This window comes from Lynx rufus, unplaced genomic scaffold (assembly GCF_022079265.1).
Source record: "Lynx rufus isolate CCGP_SWC_20201006 ecotype Redwood Valley unplaced genomic scaffold, mLynRuf1.p SCAF_5, whole genome shotgun sequence".
Classification (NCBI taxonomy): domain Eukaryota; kingdom Metazoa; phylum Chordata; class Mammalia; order Carnivora; family Felidae; genus Lynx; species Lynx rufus.
Genome location: NW_025814867.1, coordinates 116556824 through 116582272, shown reverse-complemented (window position 1 = coordinate 116582272; position 25449 = coordinate 116556824). Strand labels below are relative to the sequence as shown.

Sequence of the window (25449 nt, the reverse complement as noted above, 5' to 3'; positions counted from 1 at the left end):
TTAGGTCATCTTGTAAATTCTCCAATGTGTTTTTTCACTGCTGCTTCAGAGGTCACCACCCAGTCCCCACACACACTAGGTAAATCCAGACTTCAGCTCACCCATGGATTCCTCACATTTCTTGTTGTTTTTCATTTTATGTTGTTATCATTAGGGCCTGGAATGCCAATGTTTCTCCTGAGATGATTTTAAGAGAAGGAGTCAGCAGTTTGGGCTAGTTCGCCAACTTGGCAAGAACTAAATAACTAAAACTTATTTCTAACGTTTATATTTAGGCTCAGAATTAGCATTTTTCCAAAAATTTTCTCTCCCATTAATAAAATCATCCATTCTATCAGGTGATATTTTAAAGGCTCATATAAATGGTAGAGTTATTTATTCTATTTTCTAAGGAAAGAACACAACTCAAAAACTTATGTTTGTATAATGAAGCCCCAGAGTATTTCTGACCAAATTCTATGTTTCCAGTGCAGCACATAGGATATGTGGATAAATTGAACCACTTTCTAAGCCTCTGAATCTCTAAATCTAAACACTGCCCACTGTGTTAGTATTAGTGGTCTAATTTCTTAGGTGTCCTTATCTTGCTACAAGTTTTCTGAATGAGCTATGATAATTGGTAAAATTATGTTAGATTTACCAAGGACAGGATTACAAAGTTTTTGTTTGTTTGTTTGTTTGTTTGTTTGTTTCCAATTAGGGCCATTGGCCTCTAGAATGCACATAATCAAATGACAGAAAGGTTTAAGTTAGGTAGAGCATTTCTTTTCTGTTTTCAGCAGTGGGATTCATTGCATATGCCTATATACATAACTAAAGACCCAAATATAAAATATGAATCAAAAAATAAAACATAATAAAAAGTATATATTTTTTATATTATGAGTTGGTTAAATAATAATACTTTACATTTCAAGACAGTTCCATGCAGTAAAAAACCTATCTGCATACATATACTTATTTGTTATTCCCAATAGGTCCAAAGTTAGAAAATATAATTATGGTGTACATTTAAATGCAGAACCTGAAAAGCTAAATAACTTGCTTAACCTGACACAGTAGAAATTTTTAGACCTAGGAGTAGAGCCCACATCTTGTGTTTCATTTTTTTTTCCTTTGTTTGCACTTGTTTTTTCTACCAAGCTGCCACATAAGATAAGCAAAGAGAAGAAAAAGTTGAGTCGAGCCAGAAAAGAGGAAGTTGAGAAGCATAAAAGGAGAAAAAAAGCAAAGTATTTTATTAAAGGCACTTCCCCAGAATACATAATACTGTATTAAAATGTTATTTATCTTCATCCAAATATACTCTGTGATCAAAGGTCTGTGCTTCTAGAGTACTGATATCTGCAGAAACACAGCTTCATTACATAAACCTAAGAAACAAGAATTAATACTATTTTTAAGCTTTTAATTTTTCATAGCCAAATAGTATCTTTTGTTTTTAAATAAAATATGTAAATTCCTACCTAAAATTGAGTAGCTGAAGCAGCCTTGATATTCTAATTTTTCTCCATTTTAACAGTATAAACACTTAATTTTTGTTTTAGAAAGTGAGTAACTTTACATGTGTAACTTTACAAAAGAAGAGAACTTTTTCATGGATGTGTATCTATACCCCGTTGCTCTTTAAGATACGGCAGCTAAAGATTTTAGAGAATCTTGCTGCATTTTCACATCTATAGACATGAGTAATATTACTACACAGTTTTTATAGTGTCCTCTTTCCAAATTTGAAGGAAACTGTTTAAGTTTGTTATCAGCAGCTAGAAAAGGGAAGGAAAAAAAGAAAATGGGAATAGAGGGGGAGTCAGGGAAGAAAACTAAAAAGGACTAGCATAACATATTCCTCTATGTACTTTCAAAACATCATCTCATGTTATTTCTTGCTAGAAACGTATTGGTAAATTGCTGTTATCCATCTGACCACTGAGAAAACTCGGGCTCCTTGAGGTAAAGTAATTTTAAGATCTTGCAGTAGATACGTATTAGATTGGAAATTATAGAAAGAAATTATAATAAGTCAGCTGGAAAACACCCCGCAGCCCACAGAACATGGGTTCAAATGGGTCATGCCATGAAGATCTAAGAAATACCACTGAACTGATGTCTTACAACTGTTAACACAGGTAAAATGAGATGGAGTATACTGCAGTTAAGTCTCCTTGGCTCAGGATATGCCACATAAGTAAGAATTCAGACCGTCATGGATACAAAACATGTAAGAGTAACCACTTCAGGAATTATGAAAAAGGGCACGTGGTTCTAAAAGGGTGTTCTACCCAGTAGTCTTGGGCTCTTCTCTTGCTAATTGTCCTGAAGGGAAAATATAAGAACATACCATCATTTCAGTATAAATTTTCCTAGGAAAAGGGGAAAGGTATAAATCTAAAGACCATCTAAAGATGGTCTCTGAAACTTCAGAAGCAAAACAAAAGCAAACAAAAAGTAAAGCCCTAAACTATAATGAAACCGTCTAATTTCAAGAGAAATGCATTTAACAGAAAGTTATTTGCAACATTATATTAATAACTCTAAGCTGCATAGTTATTAGTGCGTATAAGATCACATTTCTACTATTCTTTCTCCAAGGTAGATTTTTCATTTCTGCAGTGCTTGAACCCTCAAATTGGCTTGGATAAGAGCTGGGTGGAAAGAGGTACAAATGGTGAATATTCTGAGCCTAAAGGAGGAGGGAGAGCATGCCTGTGTAGGTTGGACCTACAGAGAATTCCATCAGAAAAAGGGTATTTTTGCAGATTTGCAAATTATAGTCTACTTTTATTGTTTGGAAATATTGACAACTTCCCCAAGTAATATTAATATATCTCAACATTTGCTTAAAGCAAACTGGAGCCTTGTTATCTTTCATGTCTATTGAGTTGAAATCATCTAATCTATTTGGGTGTAGAAATACCACCTCCTTCCTTGAGAATCCAGAATGGTATCCAAAGGCAAAACATGGGTAGGGATACTTCAGGGAATGGTGAAATGATGTTTCAAAGAGAGATACTAGTAATGATTTCTATAACTATTTAAATTATGATGATTTCTGTCATAAGCTCTGGGGAGTATAGAGATCTTTCCTTTCATTAAGAGATAATCTATAAGCTCCAGTTACAAAGTAAACAAGTCGTAGAGTATAATGTATAGGATGGTGACTACAGTTAATAATATTTGAAAGTTGCTAAGAAAGTGGATCTTAAAAGTTCTAATCACAAGAAAAAAAATTTACTATGTGTGGTGATGGATGTTAACTAGACTTACTGGGTGATCATTTTGCAATATATACAAACACATTAAATATTATGTTGTATACCTGAAACTAATCCAACATTATATGTATGTATGTTAACTATGTATCAATTTTAAAAAGATAATCCAGGGTGTCTGGGTGGCTCAGTTGGTGAAGCGCCAACTTTGGCTCAGGTCATGATCTTGCGGTTCGTGAGTTCAAGCCCCACGTTGGGCTCTGTGCTGACAGCTTGGAGCCTGGAGCTTGCTTCGGATTCTGTGTCTCCCTCTCTCTCTCCCCCTCCCCTGCTCACGCTCTGTCTCTCTCTCTCTCAAAATAAATAAACATTAAATAAAAATTTTTAAAAGGTAATCCATGAAAATTCACATGCTTATAAAGAATGTCCTGATATATAAATATAATTTATCAACAGCTCATAGACCTTTATAAGAAAGATATGAGAATGAAAAAGGCTAAAAGTCAAAATGCCACATGGTAATTAAAGAACCATTTCAAATTTTTCTACATGTCTTTAAATAAAAGGACAGCAAAACTGAATATAAAATGAGATATTACTCCCAAGGCAAATTAAATTATATTGGATGGAATATATGGATGGAAGATTGGACTTGATCAAATCTAACTTCCTTTCCATTTCTAAGATTATATGATTAAGATTCTTTGAACTTACCTAAGTATTTTGGATAAAAATAATCCTAGAAAGAAAGAAAAGAGAAAAATATATCTTAGCAAGCCTAAATTTCACTATACAGTTAAAACTCAATTTTATCATGTGTTTTGTATTAATGGTGCAAATATATTACATATAACTATAATTTTCCAAATATATTACATATAACTACATTTTTGCTATAGTAAAATATAGCAAGAGTAGGTAACTAATAACATTAAGTCAATAAGATGCTTAGCTTAACTCAATATTGATCAATAAAATCATGTCACAAAAGCCTCTAATCTGAAAACAGGCTCTAATGAAGATGTTAAATATAACATATGCCCTCTATTTGTAACTCCTTTAATTTTTCCATAATGATCAGATACCCAGGTGACACATTTCATGTCATGCTGATGACACACACCAGATTTAATGCTGAATAACAGTGCCATAATTTGAAATTAATTAAAGTGAACATTATCTTTTAGCATCTTCTGTACATGTAATCCCTTACTTACAAATTGGTTACGTACCAAAAGCTTGTCTGTAAATCGGTAATTTGGGCTAAGGAATGTACTTTACCAAATGGAGAAAAATGTTAAAAATGATTTCTGCAGGTAACATTTCTAGGCTGGTTCCCCAAAGCCATCTTAAGCCACAATATATCTAATATGTAACATTAGTAACACAAAAAACCAGTGCTTCAACAGAAAAACATACTCTAGTAAGGAACATACCTGGTCCAGTATAGAGTCAAAGTCTTCACTCTTGCCTCCTCTCACATATAAACCTACACAACACTTACCTACTAGTTTATAAGGATGGGATCTCCCACCAAGTGATTCCAACAGTGGTGTTTTCCTCTACAGAACAAAAGCCAAGAGGACAAGCAACGACGAATGGGTTCAAAGAGAGATGATGTGAGGGGAAAGGAAGATATTAGTGGCAGTGAAGAGATGAGCAATAAGGTGGATACTGGGAGTGCGGACTATTACAGCATGGACAGGGAGAGGCTGGGGTGGGATAGAAAATGAGAAGCAGTCACAAATGTTTTTTCCTTTCTCCCTTTTCTTCATTACTCTCTCTGTCATCTTTCGCTTTCATATATGAGGCCAATGTCAGAAAGTGGAGGAGAGGAAGCACATAAATGAGGTTCCCTTCTCCACTACTTTCCATCTTCTCCACTATGGTCTTCTACCTCACTCTCCATTTGCTATTCAGAGGCTAAGCTACCAGAACATATCTATGGTATTAGACATATGTACTCAAGTATTTATGGGCAATGTAATAATATGATATCTCAGGGATGCAGGCTTGCCTTAAGTAATCCAGCAAAACAAAACAAAAATTAGACTGGGTGGGGTAGAGAACAGGCAAAACAAGAATGGCTGATTGCTAATAACTGTTGAAGTCTAGGGAGGTATGCTATATATACCACATATATGTGTGTGTGTGTATATATATATATTATAGTATAGTATATTACAGTATAGTATATAGTATATAAATACATACTATGGTATTTAAATTTCTATAATAAACAATATAATATTTTACACCCCACACAACAAGAGTACTGGTCTGCTATATTGTGTGAAATAAAATTTTGTTGCCTTGTCAATTGCTTACCCACACAAAGCAACAAAACTGAGAGAGAAACGTGTTGACTTAATCCTGGAGAATATTACAAACGATTCCTTGGATATCTTGGGGAAAAAAATGTCTTTGAACCTATTAGAATATGTCGAGGTAAAAGGATTAAAGAGGAACTGTGGAGAACACAAGCTGTTACTGTCTTGGACAAGTTCTCTAATATAGACAAATGTTCCTGTTCATCCTCTCTCATCCAGTGTCACGGTCCCAGAAGCCACTGCCAAGCTGAAGGAAGTACTTTGTATATGTCTTCTCCCTCATTTCATGTTGGTTACATAGTTCATCTCAGGAAAAGCATCTGAGGTAACCCTGAGAGGTATCAGATTTGAATTCTCACGGTCATCCTCATCCTAACTTTTAGAGGCACTGTTTATAATCCTGTTTTCCACAGGCATATTAGCAAACACCCTCCCCCAGGGAAACCGGGGGACTACAGATCAGGTCGAGGGCTCCATATTTCTGTATGATATTTAGTGGTCTTTATGATTAAATTCTTCTAGACTAACTTGGAAAAATGTAGACACTAAATATATATATATTCTAACCCCAGGAATTACTGATCATATTAGGTGGACTCAGGAAACATCCCAAGGATCTTTGTTAAAGATTCTACTCAGGGAATATAATACAGTCATGAATTCTTCGGTAAGTATTCACTGGGTACCAATTATGTACCAAACTCTGGATCAGAGGGCCTTGTTTTCTAAAGCCTGGTAAAAAATGCCAATGGAGAGATTTAATGAAGTATAGTGATAATGCAGTCACACACACACACACACACACACACACCACTTGAGACACCTTCTTCCCCATCTACCCAATACCACCAAATTCTGGTTGGGAGAAAGTATTTATAAACCATGAGGTCAAAACCACTGCTGGCTCTGAAGTATAAGGAAATCATAGTTTGGGCAGAGCACATGGCTATGGCAGCAGTGTCTCCCTAACAAAGCCCACTTTCCTTTGAAGGTACTCCCTACTGAAATGCTTCAGTGGTTACACGTGGAAGGCGATATACACAATTAACTTTGTAAAGGAACACAAGGGAACGCGGATTCAAGCTGGAAATGTTCAGTCTTTCACTGTATGGCTAGTATGCTAACTTATTAGCTTTCATGAATTCTTACCGTTTCCGGGTTATTTTCAAAGATCTCCCTGGCTTCTTCCTTATTGCACAGTTCTTCAATACATTCTCGTTCCAGATTACCCTTTTTGGTTTCTTCAAACATAGAATTTGCACGGCGTTTCCTAATCAGGACTTGTGAAGCACGCTGCTTTGACAAAACTGAAGGAAAAAACAAGTTGGGGGGGGGGAGAGTAAGTCTTTCATTTCTCCACTTAAAATATTTTATTGAACAGTGAGAATTAAAATCATTGTCTGATTGTGAATTGCATAACATTTAAACTCAGTATAGGTGAACTGAGAAGAAAAAATGCAGGTACATAAGCACTTTGGTTAACAATTCAAAGAGCGGGTTTGGTGTGCAAACTATAGCACTTGTAGAATGATCCACACAAATCATTCAAGTTCACACACAAGGTCAAACATACCAGACAATATTTAATGTTCATTTTATTATGACCATACTGGAAAAAGCATCATGCTGAAATGTCTATATCAAAAGTTACAACCACACATCTTTAAAGCTGGAGTAACAAAACTTCTCAATTTTAATGGAAAACCACATGATCTCTGTAAAGATAGAGAAATGCAGGAGTACGGTCTAATCAGCTATTTGAAAGATACCTGATGGGCTAAAACACTTGATTTATTCATACAAAGGAAAATAGGAATCTTTGAAACAAGGAAGACCTTGTACAAAGCACAAAATACAGAAGGCAAAGAGAAAAAAATTTGGTAATATCGACTACATAACAAATTTTAAACAACTGAAAAACAACAACAAAAGTAACAAAACAAAGCTCAACATCAAGCGACAGACTAGAGGAAAATATTTCATGATATAGAATGGAAAAAAAATCACACGTTATAGAATGTATAGACAACTTTTGCAAACTAAATAACAACAGCATTAAGACAATGAATAATGAGAATGTGTGCTCATTCGGTGGCTCAGTCAGTTAAGTGTCCGACTTCGGCTCAGGTCATGAACTCACCATTTGTGAGTTCGAGCCCTGCGCTGGGCTCTGTGCTGACAGCTCAGAGCCTGGAGCCTGCTTCGGATTCTGTGTCTCCCTCTCTCTCTGCCCCTCCCCTGCTCATTTTCTGACTCTCTCTCTCTCAAAAATAAATATTTTTTTTAACGTTTATTTATTTTTGAGACAGAGAGAGACAGAGCATGAATGGGGGAGGGTCAGAGAGAGGGAGACACAGAATCCGAAACAGGCTCCAGGCTCTGAGCTGTCAGCACGGAGCCCGACGCAGGGCTCGATCTCACGGACGCGAGATCATGACCTGAGCCAAAGTCAGCCGCTTAACCGACTGAGCCACCCAGGCGCCCCTCAAAAATAAATATTAAAAAAAAATTTTTAATGAAAATTGTCTGGGATGCCTAGGTGGCTCAGTTGGTTATAAGTTCAGCTCAGGTCATGATCTCCCAGTTTGTGAGTTGGAGCCCCGTGCCCTGCCTCAGATTCTGTGTCTCCCTCTCTCTGTTCCTCCCCAGCTTGCTCTCTCTCTCAAAAATAAACATTAAAAAAATTAAAAATGAAAATTGTGGAATGCCACACCTATAGCATAACCTGATATATATATCAGCCATACTTGTAGATATGTAAGTATCACGTGGACAAATTCATAGAAAAGAGTTTGAGAAGACAAACTACTGATTGCAATTATATTTGAAAAAAAAAAAAGACAGTATGAAGCTTTGGTGTCATTGCTTTAGTATGTAAACAGAACATTGTTTTATATTACAAATTTTTTAAACCAAAAATAAAATCTACAAATAATTTTTTAATCTTGATTTTAACCACAAATGGTTCTTTCATTAAGATAAGCAAGTAATATAAATAGATAATTTTGTTTTTCTCTTATTTATCTTATTACCTGGTAAATAAGGCACACACAACAGATGACAATAGAAGGAAGAAAAAAAGCAAAAGAACTAATTAATCAAAAATCTTTCAAGAGGGAAGGAAGTAATGTTACTATTTCTCCTACTTGCCAAAACAGATGTTTAAATGTGATGATTAAATAAATAAAGTGTCTGGGTTACATTTTTAGCTCTATGTTTTACCATTTTTATCAGTGTTCATTAAGATCAAGATTAAATCAAGGCTGACTATGTGTCTAACAGATGGGTTTCTGTGAGCACATTACCTCTCAAGTGTGCTACTGACTGATAAATGGTAGTCCTATCCACAATGAAAGAGTCTGACATGGCCAATTATTTCATTTATTTGAAATAGTCTTAAGGACGCTACTTTATAATAAATATAGCAAAAACATGTCCCTTTTGAACTTCAAAGCAAATATGTAAGTTTTTCTGGGGAAAGCAAGAGCATCATTCTTTGAAAGATAAATACAGTGATTAAGTAACCAAAAAATCAAGGTCAAATGCACTTAGGAAACTAACCATAAACATCACTCTTTGGTATTTCTTCCTTATGGAATGTTAAGTTTTGGACTTTAGATCTTAATATTGGTATCTAAGAATATCTGGTCCCCTGCAAGGGACCCTGCTACAGGACATAGAACAGGGTTGATAACACAGACTATATTCACATTTGTGAAAGGGAAAGCTTTCAAGTGTCCAGAGAGAACTAAGGTAGACATTTAAAGGAATGCTTATGTAAGTTTATAGAAGTAGAAGGAAACAAAAAAGCCTCCATTATTTCAGAGATGATGAAACTCACATAAAGAGCATGCAAGATAGTTACCCTAAGTTATAATAGCAAAATTAGGACTTAGATGCCAATGTCCAGACCTGTGACTATCCATTACCATTTGCTGCTTCTCAAAAAAACAGACAGAGGGTTCATTTCCTCCATTGATTAGAGGAATACTAAAAAGGAAAATTATTAACACCTCCGTCCTAAAGGATAATGAAGCTAACAATAAATAACTAATTTTGTCTAGATTTGAATGTTTATGTTTTATTTCATCTAGGTTCAAAGCAATAATGCTTTAAATTGTCATGGTACTTAATAATTTTCAATGTGTATATTATTTCATTTTGATCCTCACATAAATAATGAAATAAACTAGAGTGTAGAATTATCATCCCCACTTTCCTTGAGTTACTTAAACTTAAGCTGAGAGAGGCTTCATGATTTAGCCCAAAGTCATAGAGTTAGGATGTGGTCTAATGGGACAGGGATTCAAATATACCCATCCTTCTAATAAAGTGCTCTTTCCTCTGTATATTCTGCCACTAAATGACCACAATGTACTTGATCTAAAAAAAAAAAAAAAGAAATTATGTGACTGTGGCATGGACAAGTTTGATATGTTCAATAAGACATTTACTGCCCTTTAGAAAATAAACCCATCCATTTAACAAGTGTGCTTTCAAAGAAGTCTACTATTCCTTCTCAAAAAAATATAAACATGACATTACAGATCCGAATTAAAAACTACAGAACTGTAGGATGAGAAAAATATGTGCGTTAGAAGTGCTTTAACCAGATGCCTCCGTCTATCCACCTAAAAGCATCCACCCTGCTGGCCTGCTCCATTATTAAAAAGTTCCATTATTTATCAGAATAGTCATGGTATATAAGCATATGTATGCTGTTTTTAAATGATTTCCTTCAATACTAATCACAACTGTTCTAAGTAGACAGTAATTGTCCCATTTTATACATGAACAAACTACAACTCAGGGAAGCTGAGTTCATCTCACCAAGTTCACACAGCTGATCACAGAGCCAAGCCTGCCTCCAAAACATGTTCTCCTTTTGCATTACTACACTGTGGCTAGTCATTTGTTTCACTTCTTTGGGTCAGGAAGTATTTCAAGTAAGCCTTTGTTAAAACTCAACTTTGCTGCTTGAAATGTGTTACATTCAGATTCAAAATTTCAGGTTATTAGGTTCAGTTAAGAGTCTTTCAAGTTAGAAGAATGATGGAACTATTCACATTTTTAACTTATCTGAGTCCTCCCTTCTTCAAACAGTGTCCATAGCAGGTTCAACAACTACGTCAATAACATAACCATTGTTCAAACATTAACTGGAATTCTTTCTTGACATTGCTTAACAGCCTTCAAATGTTCCTCTTTCTGTGGGGGCAAATCTTTGTTTTTTGAGCACAAAATTTGATTGTCTTATCTCCAAAAAAGTAATTTATTGTTATTGGTACTTCATCAAAGCACCTGTAATAAGGATAAGCATTATCCTTATTAATAATTAAGCATTATTAATAATAAGTATTAGCATTGCCTCTGCTCACAGGAGAATTTCCCAGTGTTCAATTCAGTTCCACCACAGTCACAGGGAAGTACTTTCCTCAGGCCCTTTTCCCACTTAAGTTTTCAAACTTGCTACCATCTGTTCACGGGGTGAGGACCACAGATCCGCAATTTGCCCAAAACTGATCAGTCAGATGTGAGTGAGGTTTCAGACAAGGGAGATGAAGAAGGTTCATGCTTTAGGAAAGTCCATCCTCTGAATCTTCTCCATTCTGTTCTCTTGTCCTTCGCAAAGCTGGTTCTCACATCCCTCCTTCCAAAAGCTCATCCTGTTTTAGTTCTGCTTTCTGTCTCTTTTCCCCAGGATCTACTTATCTGGCATCCCAAGAATGAAAAACTACCCTAGAAAATGTGTCTGAGAATCTCTGGTAGAATTTGGGTTGGCAGAGTGTTTGAATCCTTGTTTCTGCTTCAGTCTGGGATGAAGCAGGGGAAAATTGCTTTCAATGTACAAATAGAACAACTAGACAATACTCTGAGATATAACTGTGCCTCATATGTGCCAACTGTTGAAATGGCATGTTTTCATTAGTCAAAGCCTGAGAAACATAGAACTGCATGTAATATAGAAAAACTGTTAGTTAATAATGATGGGAAAACATATGCCCAGATATTACCAATTGTATTTAAAATAATCACATGATAATCAAATGTAAAATGTTTCATTTTTTTCCATAAAGATTTCTCCCACAGAATATTTCTAATTGAGGAAGGATATTTTAAAATATGAAGGTTGCAGGGACTATGAAAAACCAAAAGATAGATTTTTTTTTTTAAGGCAGGCTTCATACCCAGCACAAAGCCCAATGTAAGGCTCAAACTCATGACCATGAAATCACGACCTGAGCTGAGACCAAGAGTCGGACGCTCAACTGACTGAGCCACCCAGGCACCCCCCACAAAGATAGATTTTTAATTAGGCATTTGCCAGACTGTATACTTATTACCAATTTTCAGAGAAGCTTGGCCTAGCTTTCAGGAAGATATGCTATGTCTGTATGCATGGTACACTTCAATCTTTTTTTAAGTCAATTTTTTGAAGACAGCTATTACACTTACTTTTCTCTAAAGTTCTTACTTTTGTTTACATTGAGGACTATGTCGGTGAGCAACTGATTCTTCTCATATTTTTATGTTAAAGGTTAGAAACGTGTTAGAAAAAAGTATTCTCTAAAGGTGAATTATCCATTCTTCAAGACGACTAAGCAATAAATAGGCTAGTAAGAAATACTTTAAAAGAGTATAAGGAATAGATCTGGATAAGAATTTAAATCTGGGAAACAAAAAGAGGAAATAATCTGTGAGTTACCTGTTGTACATATAAAGCTGAGTCCTGGAAACATCTGGATTAGAAGAGATGAAGGTCGGCTTTCATTTAGAAGTTGAAAAGCCATTGATGGCATTAAAAAAAAATGCGATCATCAACCCCCATTCTGGATGAGGAGGGAAACAATGCCTGAACTGTTTAGCCACAACTGGAGTGACATGGACCTTTCCTTACTCCAGGATTTAATTATGACTTTAATTTCCAGTCCCTATTCTAGAGGGGGTGGGGATGGGGGAGAACAAATCAAACACTCTGCTATTGTTTACCCAAGGTTAAAACCTTTGATTGTAGCCATAGACAGAGAAAGTGGTACATTTCACTTATTCCTTCCAAAACAACAAATACTTCTACCCAAAAGACAGCTTATTACCCAGAAAACAAAACAGAACAAAACACTACGTTAATCATTTCTTTCATTTGACTTGTTTGCTCTTGGTGAGTGATAAATTACGGTACTTCATTTGAAGGGACTCAGAGTTCAGATTTTGGCAAGGTGTGGAGAAGAATTTTCTATAGTCCTCTCTTTTCTTCTCTCAACTACCACACTGCAGGCTATACTTCCTGAGGCTACAGCAGGAGGCCTCTTTTATGACGTGCACAAGATATTTCACGCAGTCAGCTCTCCTTGTCTTTTTTATCTCCTACACACTAGGACACCAAAACACCATCTGATTTTGACGTCATGTACCAAGAGGTTACAGCCCAGGAAAAGTTGTGTTTTTGTTCTATTTGACCTATTTGTTAGGATAGCATCAATTAATATTATTAGTTCACTGGCCTGTGTCTGTGTTTATGTTTGGAAAAGCAACAGGCAAACTGTTCCTGGACGTTTTTAAACGCAACAATGAAAGAGTTGGCCTAATTCTGCACTATCCTACTTCCTGCAATATCTCCCAGATATGAAACAAGACTTAGAAAGACTCTAGATGCTTCTTTGACTCCTAGGATATATTTTTCTTTAAGTGCTGATGTGAAAATGAGATTATTTGGAATATTGGTATAGTATTGAATAAATGCTTAGAATTCAATTTTTACATTTTTGCTAGCCCCTTGTTGACTTTCTAAAACGCTATAAGATACAGTCTAAATAACAATGGAATAACATAATTTCTTTTAAAAAAGGGAGAAAGCGATTGGGATAAGGAGTGGGAACAAGAAGGATAGTAAAACAAGTAATAAGGAAAGGTACACTTAACATACAGAAACTCAGGCTCACTTAAAAAAGTTAGCCACAAAATTAAAAAAACTACCTCTCTCATTCCATAATAACAAAAATAATAAATTAAGCAATTGTGTTCCACTTGACAAAGCATTATGGACTGAATGTTTGGTATTATGGTCTGAATGTTTATGTCCACCTCCCATCCCCTACGCCCTGAATTCATATGTTCAAGTGGAAATCCCCAGTGCAGCTGTATTTGGAAAAGGGGCCTCTAAGGAAATAATTAAGGTTAAATGAGGTCATGAGGGTGGGGCCCTAATACCATACGATTAGTGTCCTGATAAGAGGAAACATTAGCAAGTTTGCACACCCCCTCAGGCCCCCCCCCCTTCTCTCTCCCTGCAAGCATATGGGTCCTGAGGAAAGGCCACGTGAGAACACAGTGAGAAAACAAGGTCTGCAAGCCAGGAAGAGAGTCCTCACTAGAAACTAAAGTGGCCAAAACTTTCATCTTGGATTTTCCAGCCTCCAGAACTGTGAGAAAATATTTTCTCTTGTTTAAACCATGTAGTCTATGATATTTTTGTCAGAGTGGTCCAAGCAGACTAACATATAAGGCAAGAAGATAGGTGACTATTTCTAGATGCTCTTTAAAGACATGGAAAGTGGTGTTTATGGTTAGTGATGTTAAAGAGCATTTATCTGCTCTCTATCCAAGACAGCATTAAAATGACTGCAGGCGAATTTTAAAAAGGAAAAACCAACAACAGTTGAGACAATGGGAAGGGTCTTTGGCAGATAAGAACTTTAACAAATTCTCCAGAAGCTGGAAAGCTGAGGAAGACCTATTAATAAATAAGGGAGAGGAAGCCTTGACCCAAAATACACCCATAGAGATATAACAGAAGTAAGAATGCTCTTGCCTTTGGGAAATAAAAGCTCAGAAAGATTGTCATACAGCATTTAGTGGGAGAGTGGGAGAAAGGCAACTAGAAGCAGAAGATTAATTTGAAAGTCCAGCAATGACACAGCACTGGTTTCCCAGTACATCACAAAATACATGAAGCAGTACACTTAGAGTAGGCTCAATAAACATTAATTGTATAAATGAATCATGTAATGAGTGTACGTAGAGCTACCTGCTAACTCTCCCTTTAAAAAAAAAAAAAAAGAAAGGAAGAAAAAAAAAAGACCAGCAGGAAGCCACACAACGGAGTCACCTAAAGCCTACCCAGTACTGTTGCTTAAATATGAAGAGACAACCAAGAATCCTCAGAAATATGGAGGAAAAAAATTGACAGCTACCAATAGCATGAAAAAGAAAACCAATATGAGAAAAAACAGGCAATTCAGAGAAGAGAACTTTAAAAAAACTTTTTTAAAGTCTAATGAATATCGTCATAGTGACTTAAGAAGATAATGAATCCATAAAAGGATGAAAGTAAAATCAAAGAAAAAAAATACTTCAAGAAATTTACAATATGATTGCCAGTATAGAAGGTTTGAAAGAAAAAGTTAAAGAAATCTCCTGGAATATAGAGCAAAATTTTAAAGATATAAAAACATGAGAGTCAAAGTCATGAAGGATCAATTCTGGAAGAGTTCTAGAAAGAAAACAGAGGCTATGGAGAGAGGAAATTATCATGTAAGTACAGGTAGAAAAATTTTTGGAGCTGATGAGAAATACTAATGTTCATATAAAGATGGTATTAAAGACACAAAAGATAACTTAAAAATGTATACTAAATATCCTAAAATAAATTGAGAGGATCTGGCATCCATAAAACAAAAGTAGGCTGCTATGAAAAGGGAGGAGAGAATTAAAATATGATTTTGAAATAAAAAAGTTAATGGATAAACTGAAAAACAGAATGGACTACTTTTCTCTCCCACCCCAAGAAAGTCACCCCCATTTTTATTCCTATTGCACTGACAAAAATTTAAAAAGAAGTTCATGTCTAATGTTGGTAAAGATGAGAGGAATTAGGGACTCTTAAAATCTACTTTTAAAACCAAATTTCCAGGGAGAAATCTAACAATATATACCCAAAGCCTTTAGACATTCAGCTAACCATTCTATTTCTAGGAAATTAATCTGAGGAAATGAATATGGACAAATGTAAAGAAACACTTACAAATATGTTCATCACAGTATTATTGATACAAGCAAAACACTGGAAATAATGTAAATCTCCAAAGATACATTTTTGGTTAAATATATTTTTTTTTTAATTTTTTTTTCAACGTTTTTTTTTTATTTATTTTTGGGACAGAGAGAGACAGAGCATGAACGGGGGAGGGGCAGAGAGAGAGGGAGACACAGAATCGGAAACAGGCTCCAGGCTCTGAGCCATCAGCCCAGAGCCCGACGCGGGGCTCGAACTCACGGACCGCGAGATCGTGACCTGGCTGAAGTCGGACGCTTAACCGACTGCGCCACCCAGGCGCCCCCATTTTTGGTTAAATATATTATGATGAACATATATGAAAGAAAATTATAAATCTATTTTAAAGTGTGACAGAATTTATGGATATGAAAGCCATCATATCTTAATTTTATTTTTTTAATTAATTAATTTTTTAAAATTTGCATCCAAGTTAGTTAGCATATAGTATAATAATGGTTTCAGGAATAGAATTTAGTGATTCATCACTTATACATAACACCCAGTGCTCATCTAACAAGTGTCCTCCTTAATGCCCTTTGCCCATTTAGCCCATCACCCTACCCCAAATCCCTCCAGCAACCCTCAGTTTGCTCTCTGTATTTAAGAGTCTTTTATGGTTGGTTCCCCTCCCTGTTTTTATATTATTTTTGATTCCCTTCCCTTATGTTCATCTGTTTTGTATCTTAAAGTCCTCATATGAGTGAAGTCATATGATACTTGTCTTTCTCTGACTAATTTTGTTTAGCATAATACACACTAGTTCCATCCACGTTGCTGCAAATGAGAAAATTTCATTCTTTTTGATGGCCAAGTAATATTCCATTGTATATATATACCACATCTTCTTTATCCATTCATCAGTCGATGGACATTTGGGCTCTTTCCATAGTTTGGCTATTGTCGATAGTGCTGCTATAAATATTGGGGTGCATATGCCCTTTCAAAACAGCATACCTATATCCTTTGGATAAATATCTAGTAGTACAATTTCTGGGTCATAGGGTATTTCTATTTTTTAATTTTTTGAAGAACCTCGATACTGTTTTTCAGAATGGTTGCACCAGTTTGCATTCCCGCCAGCAGTGCAAAAGGTGCAAATACTCTCCAGCATCTGTTGTTGCCTGGGTTGATCATTTTAGCCATTCTGACAGGTGTGAGGTCGCATCTCATTGTGGTTTTGATTTGTATTTCATTGATGATGAGTGATGTTGAGCATCTCTTCACGTGTCTGTTGGCCATCTGGATGTCTTCTTTGTTTTTTGCCCATTTCTTCAATGGATTATTTGTTTTCTGGGTGTTGAGTTTGATAAGTTCTTTATAGATTTTGGATACTAACCCTTTATCTGATATGTCATTTGCAAATATCTTCTCCTATTCGATCGGTTGCCTTTTAGTTTTGCTCATTGTTTCCTTCATTGTGCAGAGGCTTTGCATCTTGAAGAGATCCCAATAGTTCACTTTTGCTTTTGTTTCCCTTGCCTCTGGAGAAATATCAAGAAGTTGCTGTGGCCCAGGTCAAAGAGGTTTTTGCCTATCTTCTCCTCTAGGATTTTGATGTCTTCCTGTCTTATGTTTAGGTCTTTCATCCATTTTGAGTTTATTTTTGTGTATGGTAGGAAAGTGGTCCAGTTTCATTTTTTGAATGTCGCTGTCCAGTTTTCCCAACACCATATGCTGAAGAGACTTTTTTCCATTGGATATTCTTTCCTTCTTTGTCAAGGATTAGTTGGCCGTATGTTTGTGGGTCCATTTCTGGGTTCTCTATTCCATTCCATTGATCTATGGGTCTGTTTTCGTGCCAGTACTATACCGTCTTGATGATTACAGCTTTGTAATACAGCTTGAAGTCCGGAATTGTGACACGTCCAGCTTTGGTTTTCTTTTTCAGGATTGCTTTGGCTATTCAGGGTCTTTCCCGGTTCCATATAAATTTAAGGATTGTTTGTTCTAGCTCTGTGAAGAATGCTGGTGTTATTTTTATAGGGATTGGATTGAATGTGTAGATTGCTTTGGGTAGTATTGACATTGTAACAATATTTGTTCTTTCAATCCATGGGAATGGAATGTTTTTCCACTTTTTTGTGTCTTCTTCAATTTCATTCCGAAGCTTTCTACAGTTTTCAGTATATAGATTTCTCACCTCTTTGGTTAGGTTTATTCCTAGATATTTTATGGGTTTTGGTGCATCATCATATATTTAGGTAAAAAACATCAAGTTCAAAATAATATTAGAAAAAAATAAAATAAAATAAAAAATAAATTTAAAAAGGGGTACCTGGGTAGCACAGTCAGTTAAGTGTCTGACTTAGGCTCAGGTCACAATCTCATGGTTCGTGGGTTCTAGCCCTGCGTTGGGCTCTGTGCTGACAGCTGAGAGCCTGGAGCCGGCTTCGGATTCTGTGTCTCCCTCTCTCTCTGCCCCTACCCGCCCCCTCCCAAAAATAAACATTAAAAAAATAATAATAATAAAAGAAAAAAAATAGTATTAGAGCACAATTCCATTCTTGTATTTATGTATTTTAATTTCTAAGAATGTGTATATGCAGACAAGTTTGCTTAAAAGAATATAAAGCAAAACAATACTTTGGTCTCTGGCTAATAAACTACAGATGGATTTTATTTTTTTGTTTAGTGCAATATTACAGTGAATATCTGTATTCCCAAATTAGATTATATTAATCATGGATTACTTGAATGGTTTAAATATGTTAGGGAGTTGGTAGAATATAGCTGGTAGTTTAAGCTGGAAAAAGATGTTCGATGAGGCTAGAAGGTCAAGTGGAAGCCAAGGAAACTTTAATATTTAAGGAAAAACAGAGATCAACAAAACAACAGAAGTAGAATTAGTAACACACATATATAGAGAAAGAAAGAATAATTTTTTTTTAAGCAGGCTTCACACCCTGCATGGATCCCAAAGCAGGGCTTGAACTCATGACCCTGAGATCAAGACCTGAGCTGAGATCAAGAGCAGATGCTCAACCGACTGATCTACCCAAGTGTCCCAGGAGAGAAAGAAAAGTTGAAGATAATGTTTATAGACATAAAAGGAGGTCAATTTCAAAAAGATAATTTCAGTAGTGTCAAATGTTGCAAGGAAGTTATTAATAATAATTACCATGATTTGCGATGAGAGGTGAAATGTAGTTGGTTTAACAATAGGATCACCATTAAAATTCCCCATCACCAATACCAACGGGAGGTATACCAGAAGGAAGAAAGGAAATAGAAACTGCTAGAATAAACTACTTCCTCAAGAAGTTCAAATGAGAGCAGGAAAAGAAAGAGGGGGTAATAACTTTCTGTAGAGGGGGAGTAAAGGTAACATTTTCCTAAAGATGAGAAGGTGAATCACAGAACAGCTGTAGAAATCAATGAGAAAATGTAAAGACACCATTTTGAAATATGGAAACTATCACACAAACACATGAAGTTATAATTTCACCATTTTTATGAAGATTTAAAAGCCATTTTTCTTGAATGTGTCTTTTCAAAGTCCATTCCAAAAAAATGAACAAGAGGACTAAGAAGAATTGTACTAATGGCCTAGAATCAGTTTATATTACTTTGCTTACTGTAGAAACACTCAGAATCTATTTAGATAAATATCCTTACTTCACTTCCCCTCAAGCCTGGAGGATTCAATTTCTATAGTTAGAACAATATAATATAAACAAAACTCTTATATGAGGTTGCTTCCTATACTAGAGTAATAACACAATTTATTATAGTTATTAAAAACAAAAAGGTAAACAAGGAATAAAAAGCATCATAACTCCCACTGAGTATTGTATGTAAATGATGAATCACTGAATTCTGCTCCTGAAACCAATTTTGCACTGTATGTTAACTACCTAGAATTTACATAAAAATTTGAAAAGAAAAAAAAAAAAGCATCATGCCTCTACTCTCTAAAGACACTCACTATTAAAATGTTATCCATTTTCTTCCAGTCTTTTGTGTGCACAGTATTTTCTTGTCTAAAATTAATGAATTATTAATATTATTAATTAATTAATATTATTATAATTATTTACTTATGTATTTCCCAAATATATGTACAATAAAATAGGAATATTTAGGTAAAAAGGATTTGCTTCACTTAATAGAAAAAAGAGTCAAGACTACTATCTGTTTTTGCATCACCAAGGTGAGTTTTTTCTTTTAGTGTTAACAAAACATTTACCCCCAATCAAAGCTTAACAATTTAAAAATAGCTTGAGTTTTGCTAATGTCACATACCAACGTGACCTTTTTTTTTAAGTCTATTTATCTGTTTTGAGAGAGAGAGAGAGAGAGAGAGAGCAAGAACAAGCGGGGGAAGGCCAGAGAAAAAGAGGGAGAGGGAGAATCGCAAGCAGGCTCCCCACTCACAGAGCAGAGCCTGATGCAGGGCTTGAACTCACCGACTACGAGCTCATGACCTGAGCTGAAACCAAGGGTTGGATGCTTAACCAACTGAGCCACCCAGGTGCCTCCATCTTGCGCTTTTTGATTCACTGACTGGTGACCAAAACCCCAATCACATACCTGATAAAACGTCTCTTAAGACTTCTGCATTCTTTTGTAGCTGAGGTTCTTATGAGTCACTACTCACTCAGTGTGTTAGCTTTCAGTAAACTGTTCAACTCCGTTGCATCTTATGGAACTCCTCTCTTCGTTCTTAACCAACTTAAATGTGGAAATAACCTCTTCTGAAGAAACACTGGGGGTAGGTGGCAGGGGGAAGGTGCAAAGGGCTATGGTTTACATTAAAGCAATTTTTGCAATTTAAAGTTGAGTCTCAAAAAAAAAAAAAAAAAAAAAAAGCCAGTTCCTAAAGGTCCTCTGTCCATCTCACATCTAATAATTTCTTCCTGGAGACCTTTTCACAAGCTGCATTCTCTTGCCTTGTGCTTGCTTCTTTTCTCCCCTCTCTGACATCCTCTCCCCTTCTGTATCCCTGGTTGCCTCCTACTGCTATCCCCCTACTGCCACCCCTGTAAATTTCTGCTCACTTCTTACGCAAAACCATTGATCACTCTTTTCTGCTATCTCCTTATAGACCAAACATGATTCAAATTTTAAACGTGCATAGGAGTCACCTGGAATCTTCTTAAAATGCATATTCTGAATTGGTAGGTCTGGGGTGGGGCCAGAGAGGCTTCATTTCTAATAAGCTCACAGGTAATGCTCCCACTACTGGTTCATGAACTATTCTAGAACAGCAAAGCTATAGATCATGTGTTCAGGACTTCACTTTCTAAACCTAAAGCCACTTTTCAATCTAAAATAGTAACAGTTCTCACAAGAGAAATAATTTCAGTATCACCTATTACCCTATTTTTTTTCACCTTGCTACATTAACCGCCAACTCACTGTCATCAGAGTATGTCCCCAGCTTAGGTCTATTGGGCACAGTTAATTATGCCCTCCCTATTTAACAAGTAGTTATTACAACCTCACACTTTGTAAGTATATTACCAAAGGTAAAATAAGCAGTAAGTATTTGTGTTTCTCTTAGAGGAAGAAATAGTAATCTTAACCTTAGAGGAAAGATATTTGTAACAGAAACAATGCTGACCAAATATTCCATGTGCTTCCTTGGGTTGGAACTAACAGAACTATAAGCAGAAGTGAGTTTTGTCACTTCCGCGCACAAGTCCACCTCCTCCACTGGTCTCCCTTCTCCTTCCTCTCATTGGAGAGATCAGTGCACTTGGAAGAGGACGCTTCAAATGAGATCTCAGCCCTGGTGGACCCCTTGATTTTAGCTTTATGAGACCCTGAGCAGGTCCCTGGACTTGAGCCTGGACTACAAGATAATAAATTGTGCTGTTTCAAGATGCCAAGTTTGCGGTAATTTGTTATACAACAATAGAAAACCAATAGAAAAGGCATGTGTAATTTTCCATCAGGCTGAATGTATTAATATTGCCGATTCCATCCCATGTGCTAGCTAGGGCCACCAGTTTCAGTTCTAATAGTGGCTTGGTTGGCTAATGCCATCCTAGACAAAACCTCGGCACACCCTAAAATGACTCAAAATCCAGACATTCCTTGGCATAGTATTAAAGCAAGAATTCACAAAGACTAGGAGACAGACATTCTGGCTTGAATCTGTCACATTGTTCCTACCTATTCACTTCCTCACTTACCCATCCCACCTCCCAGTATGAAATAAAAGAAGGCATTTTCAAGATTATCACAGAAATAATTATTAAGGAAACCACTGGGCCTTCTAAAAGGGATTTTACTGGCTGTTCTCCCTGGATCAGAAATGCTGGTGGGAGAGGTTGCAATAGAAATGGGCTCCCAGATCTCAGGTGGAATGGGAAGAACCTGGGGGGTGGGTGGCTGAGCTTAGGTGGCAGCCCATATTCACATGAATCAAAGTCAAGGTGTTGTAGTGATTGAATGTTGGAGAAAGAATTAACAGGTGAAGATCCTCCTCGAATGAGATGGGAAGACAACCCACAAAGTTCTTCACTGGGTTTTTTTTATCCAAAAACTAGGTGGGTTAGCAAACAGAGGCTGTACTTCAGTCACAATACAAAGAAATCGCCATGTCTCCTGAATCACCAATCTTGAGTCAGTTGATGGATCCAGAACCTCTCGAATGGAGGAGAGGAGAGATGCCCTTGAAGAAGCCTCCTGTATACTGTGAACTTTTCTCCTTGTTCTCTCCAAAGCAAGTTAACTGCATTGGGCAACTGCACTAAGAGAAAAGATCCCAAAAACCTTTAGTGATTATTAGATATTGGCCTTTGGGGAAGCAAAGCATCTAAAATCTAAGGTTTCTCATTAGAACTGAAGCTTATGGGGTCAGTTGATTATGGGAATTGTGTCCTAAAACTACCTAACTATAGGTCCAATAAAACTCAAACTCCAAACTGATCCATTCCCCTGAGAGCACTGAACTATTTTCAGCAACAGTTTGGTCATGCTAGAATATTACTGCCCAAGTGAGAGACAACCTTTTATAAACCTAGGTGTCCAACACTAAGGTGGAAGAATACATATTTGTGGACCTCTCATTTTTGAGGCATATTCCATTTTTAGGTGTTCTATTCTGATCTATTTACCCTATGAATCCAAAAGGTGCCAGATGTAGATGGGAACCAGAATAAGAAAATGCTCTCTACCTATTTCAAAGTTCAATTCAAGCAGTCTGTCAGTCAGACTAGCCAGTGACCCATCAGATCCAATTGTGTCAAATTGTCCATAGGATGGCAGGGTACTTTGGTCCTATACCGGGTACCATAGCAAGTCCCAAAAGAAGAATTTCCATAGAGGTCCTTCCGATTAGGGAGCAAGTCACATTTCTTTCTGCAAGTAACTAGTCTACCCTTGACAAACTGTTCCTGGCATCCTTTTGGACCTCAGTGAAATCTGCAAATCTGACCACAGGATACCTGGTGACCATGTGATTTAAATAGCTCATCGTGAACTAGCTGCTACCTTTTCTGTCTAGCCAGAAATTTAGTTACGACGGCAGTTCAACTGTGACATGTTCAAATGGTATGAACAAGATGGAACTAAAGGCAAAACTATGTGGCCTGAGCAGGTTGCTCACTTTTCTAACTTGAAGAAGTCCTCCTGTAAGCTCCCTTTACAGCCTTAGGAGGGAAAGCCCATGACCAACCTACTGAAGATGCAAATCAACCTACAGAAGATGAAATCTCTAGTTTACAGATACTTCTTTGTAATGTACCAATATGAGCAAGAGGTAGATCTGCTATGAAGATACAGCTTACAATGAACAAATAAACAAACTACAGCCTCCCTGCGGCTGAAATAGAATCCTGAGGAGAAATAGAATTTTTGGAGAAACAAAAACCTCACAATGGGCAGACATATAAGCAGTATTTCTCATTGTCCACTTTGCTTGGAATGAGATCAGGATCTATTCTGCTTCCTGAATGGTTGTAAATGGTCTGCTTAGTTGTTCAGAGACCTAAAAAGAGCTAGATATCAGGTCTAGAGACAAGGAAGTTTGGAAAGAATTGCCCAGAGCTGAGAATATTTCTTTTCCAGTTGAATACTCACAACATAGCACCACACCAGAGAAGTTCTTAATAAGAGGGGATAGAATGATCCACTTAAGGATTGTCAGTTGTGTTCCTTTCCAAGGCAATCTAGTACAAGGGTCACAAACTCAGAAATCTACAAGTTTCAGGTAGATACCATAAATAAGAGAAGAGAATTTAATGAGAGATGACAGGAAATGCTTAGAATTGTGGTTAACTAGATAGAGTATATTCTATCTTAAGAAGGCAGCTTTGAATGTGTGTCCAGTATGGCCAGATCTTCCTTTATTTGCTTTCCTTTTTTTTCTTTTTAATTTTTTTTAATGTCTATTTTTGACAGAGAAAGACAGAGCACAAGCAGGGGAGGGGCAAAGAAAGAGGGAGACACAGAATCTGAAGCAGGCTCCAGACCCTGAGCTGTCAGCACAGAGCGGGATGTGGGGCTTGAACCCATGAACCGCAGTATCATGACCTGAGCCACCCAGGTGGCTGCTCCCCCTTTAGTTGTTTTTCAAGAGAAGTCATAACACAAACTTTTTCGATGAAATTTCCTGATCTTTAAAATGCCACGAAGGCCAAACATACAAGTCCGTGGGTACCTTTGGTGCTAAGGCTATCTCGGGTTATCACTTGTTGTGTCACTGGGTCTACTGTTGTTCGATACACATACCAGGTGGCAAGGATGGACACTACGTATTGACTCAACTATACAGATTTTTCCTCCCTCAGATCTACTAGGCTCTTACTACTAAAAGACACCACATTTGCTGGCAAAATTACCATTCCTTCTGCTGTTAGAGATTAGACGCATTGCAAAATCCAATCAGATATCTGGTGAATGGTTGATTAATTAGGGCTCTTTTATCATGCAGGAGCAGCACACTGTTCCCAGACACAGAGATATTTATTCTGTATTTAGATTTAGTTTTTCTATCGGTATCACTATTGTTAGGCTTACTTAATGCTTTATGCTAACCACACAACTTTACCTCTAACTAAAGAATTAACTCCACGGTTAAGGAAATACGTCAATAGGATGTTGATTATGGTGTTCATGGGTCCTACTGTGTACCCTAATACCTGAAAGGAGCTAGCCTTATAGCATGATGGACTGACCAATTATTGAAGGTTCTGTTACTGCCTTTTCAGACACAACACTATCTTCCAAAATGTGGTTAAAAGGTGTGGTATGTTTTGGGGGCCCCTCGCTGGCTCAGTCGGTAGAGTCAGCGACTCTTGATCTTGGGGTTGTGAGTTTGAGACCCACATTGGGCATAGAGCTTACTTAAAAAAATGTGGTACATGTTTTGTGCTAGACATCATAAAATTTAGTGCTTTTTCCCCCTAAAGCTAAAATACACAGGTCAGGAATAAAGGTAGAAAGGGAAGAAGTAGTTGTCATGATATGATGCTTACTGACTGTCATGGATTGAAAGGTGCCCCCTATAAAGATGGTAATGACCTAATCCCCCACTACTTACAAATATGACCTTATTTGGAAAAAGCAGTTTTGCAGATGATCAAGTTAAGACAAGGTCATAAGAGTCAGCTCTAATCCAATATGATTGATGTCTTTATCAAAAGGGGGAATTTGCAATGGAACCACTCGTGCAGAGGAAAAATGATGTGAAGACATAGGGAAAATGCCATCGATAAACCAAGAGATGTCTGAGGCTACCAGAAGCTAGGAGAAAGGCATGAAACAGATTCTCCATCACAGTTCCCAGAAGGAATCAATCCTGCTGACACCTTAATCTCAGACCTCTAGTTTCCAGAACTGTGAGACAATAAATTCTGTTGTTTAAGCCACCCAGTTTGTGGTACTTTGTTACAACAGCCTAAGAAAT

At 36.7% G+C, this 25449-nt stretch overlaps 1 protein-coding gene across 1 annotated transcript in view; it reads right to left on the bottom strand.

Annotated features, from left to right (window-relative positions):
- The window catches only part of PROS1 (protein S), a 70047-nt gene that overhangs the window by 40608 nt on the left and 3990 nt on the right, over positions 1–25449 (bottom strand). Inside the window, exons 2-3 of the mRNA XM_047099241.1 lie at positions 6689–6846; positions 3924–3948 (exon numbers count right to left, since the gene is read on the bottom strand). Coding sequence (XP_046955197.1) covers positions 3924–3948; positions 6689–6846 — 183 coding nt within the window. The remainder of the gene's footprint in view (positions 1–3923; positions 3949–6688; positions 6847–25449) is intronic.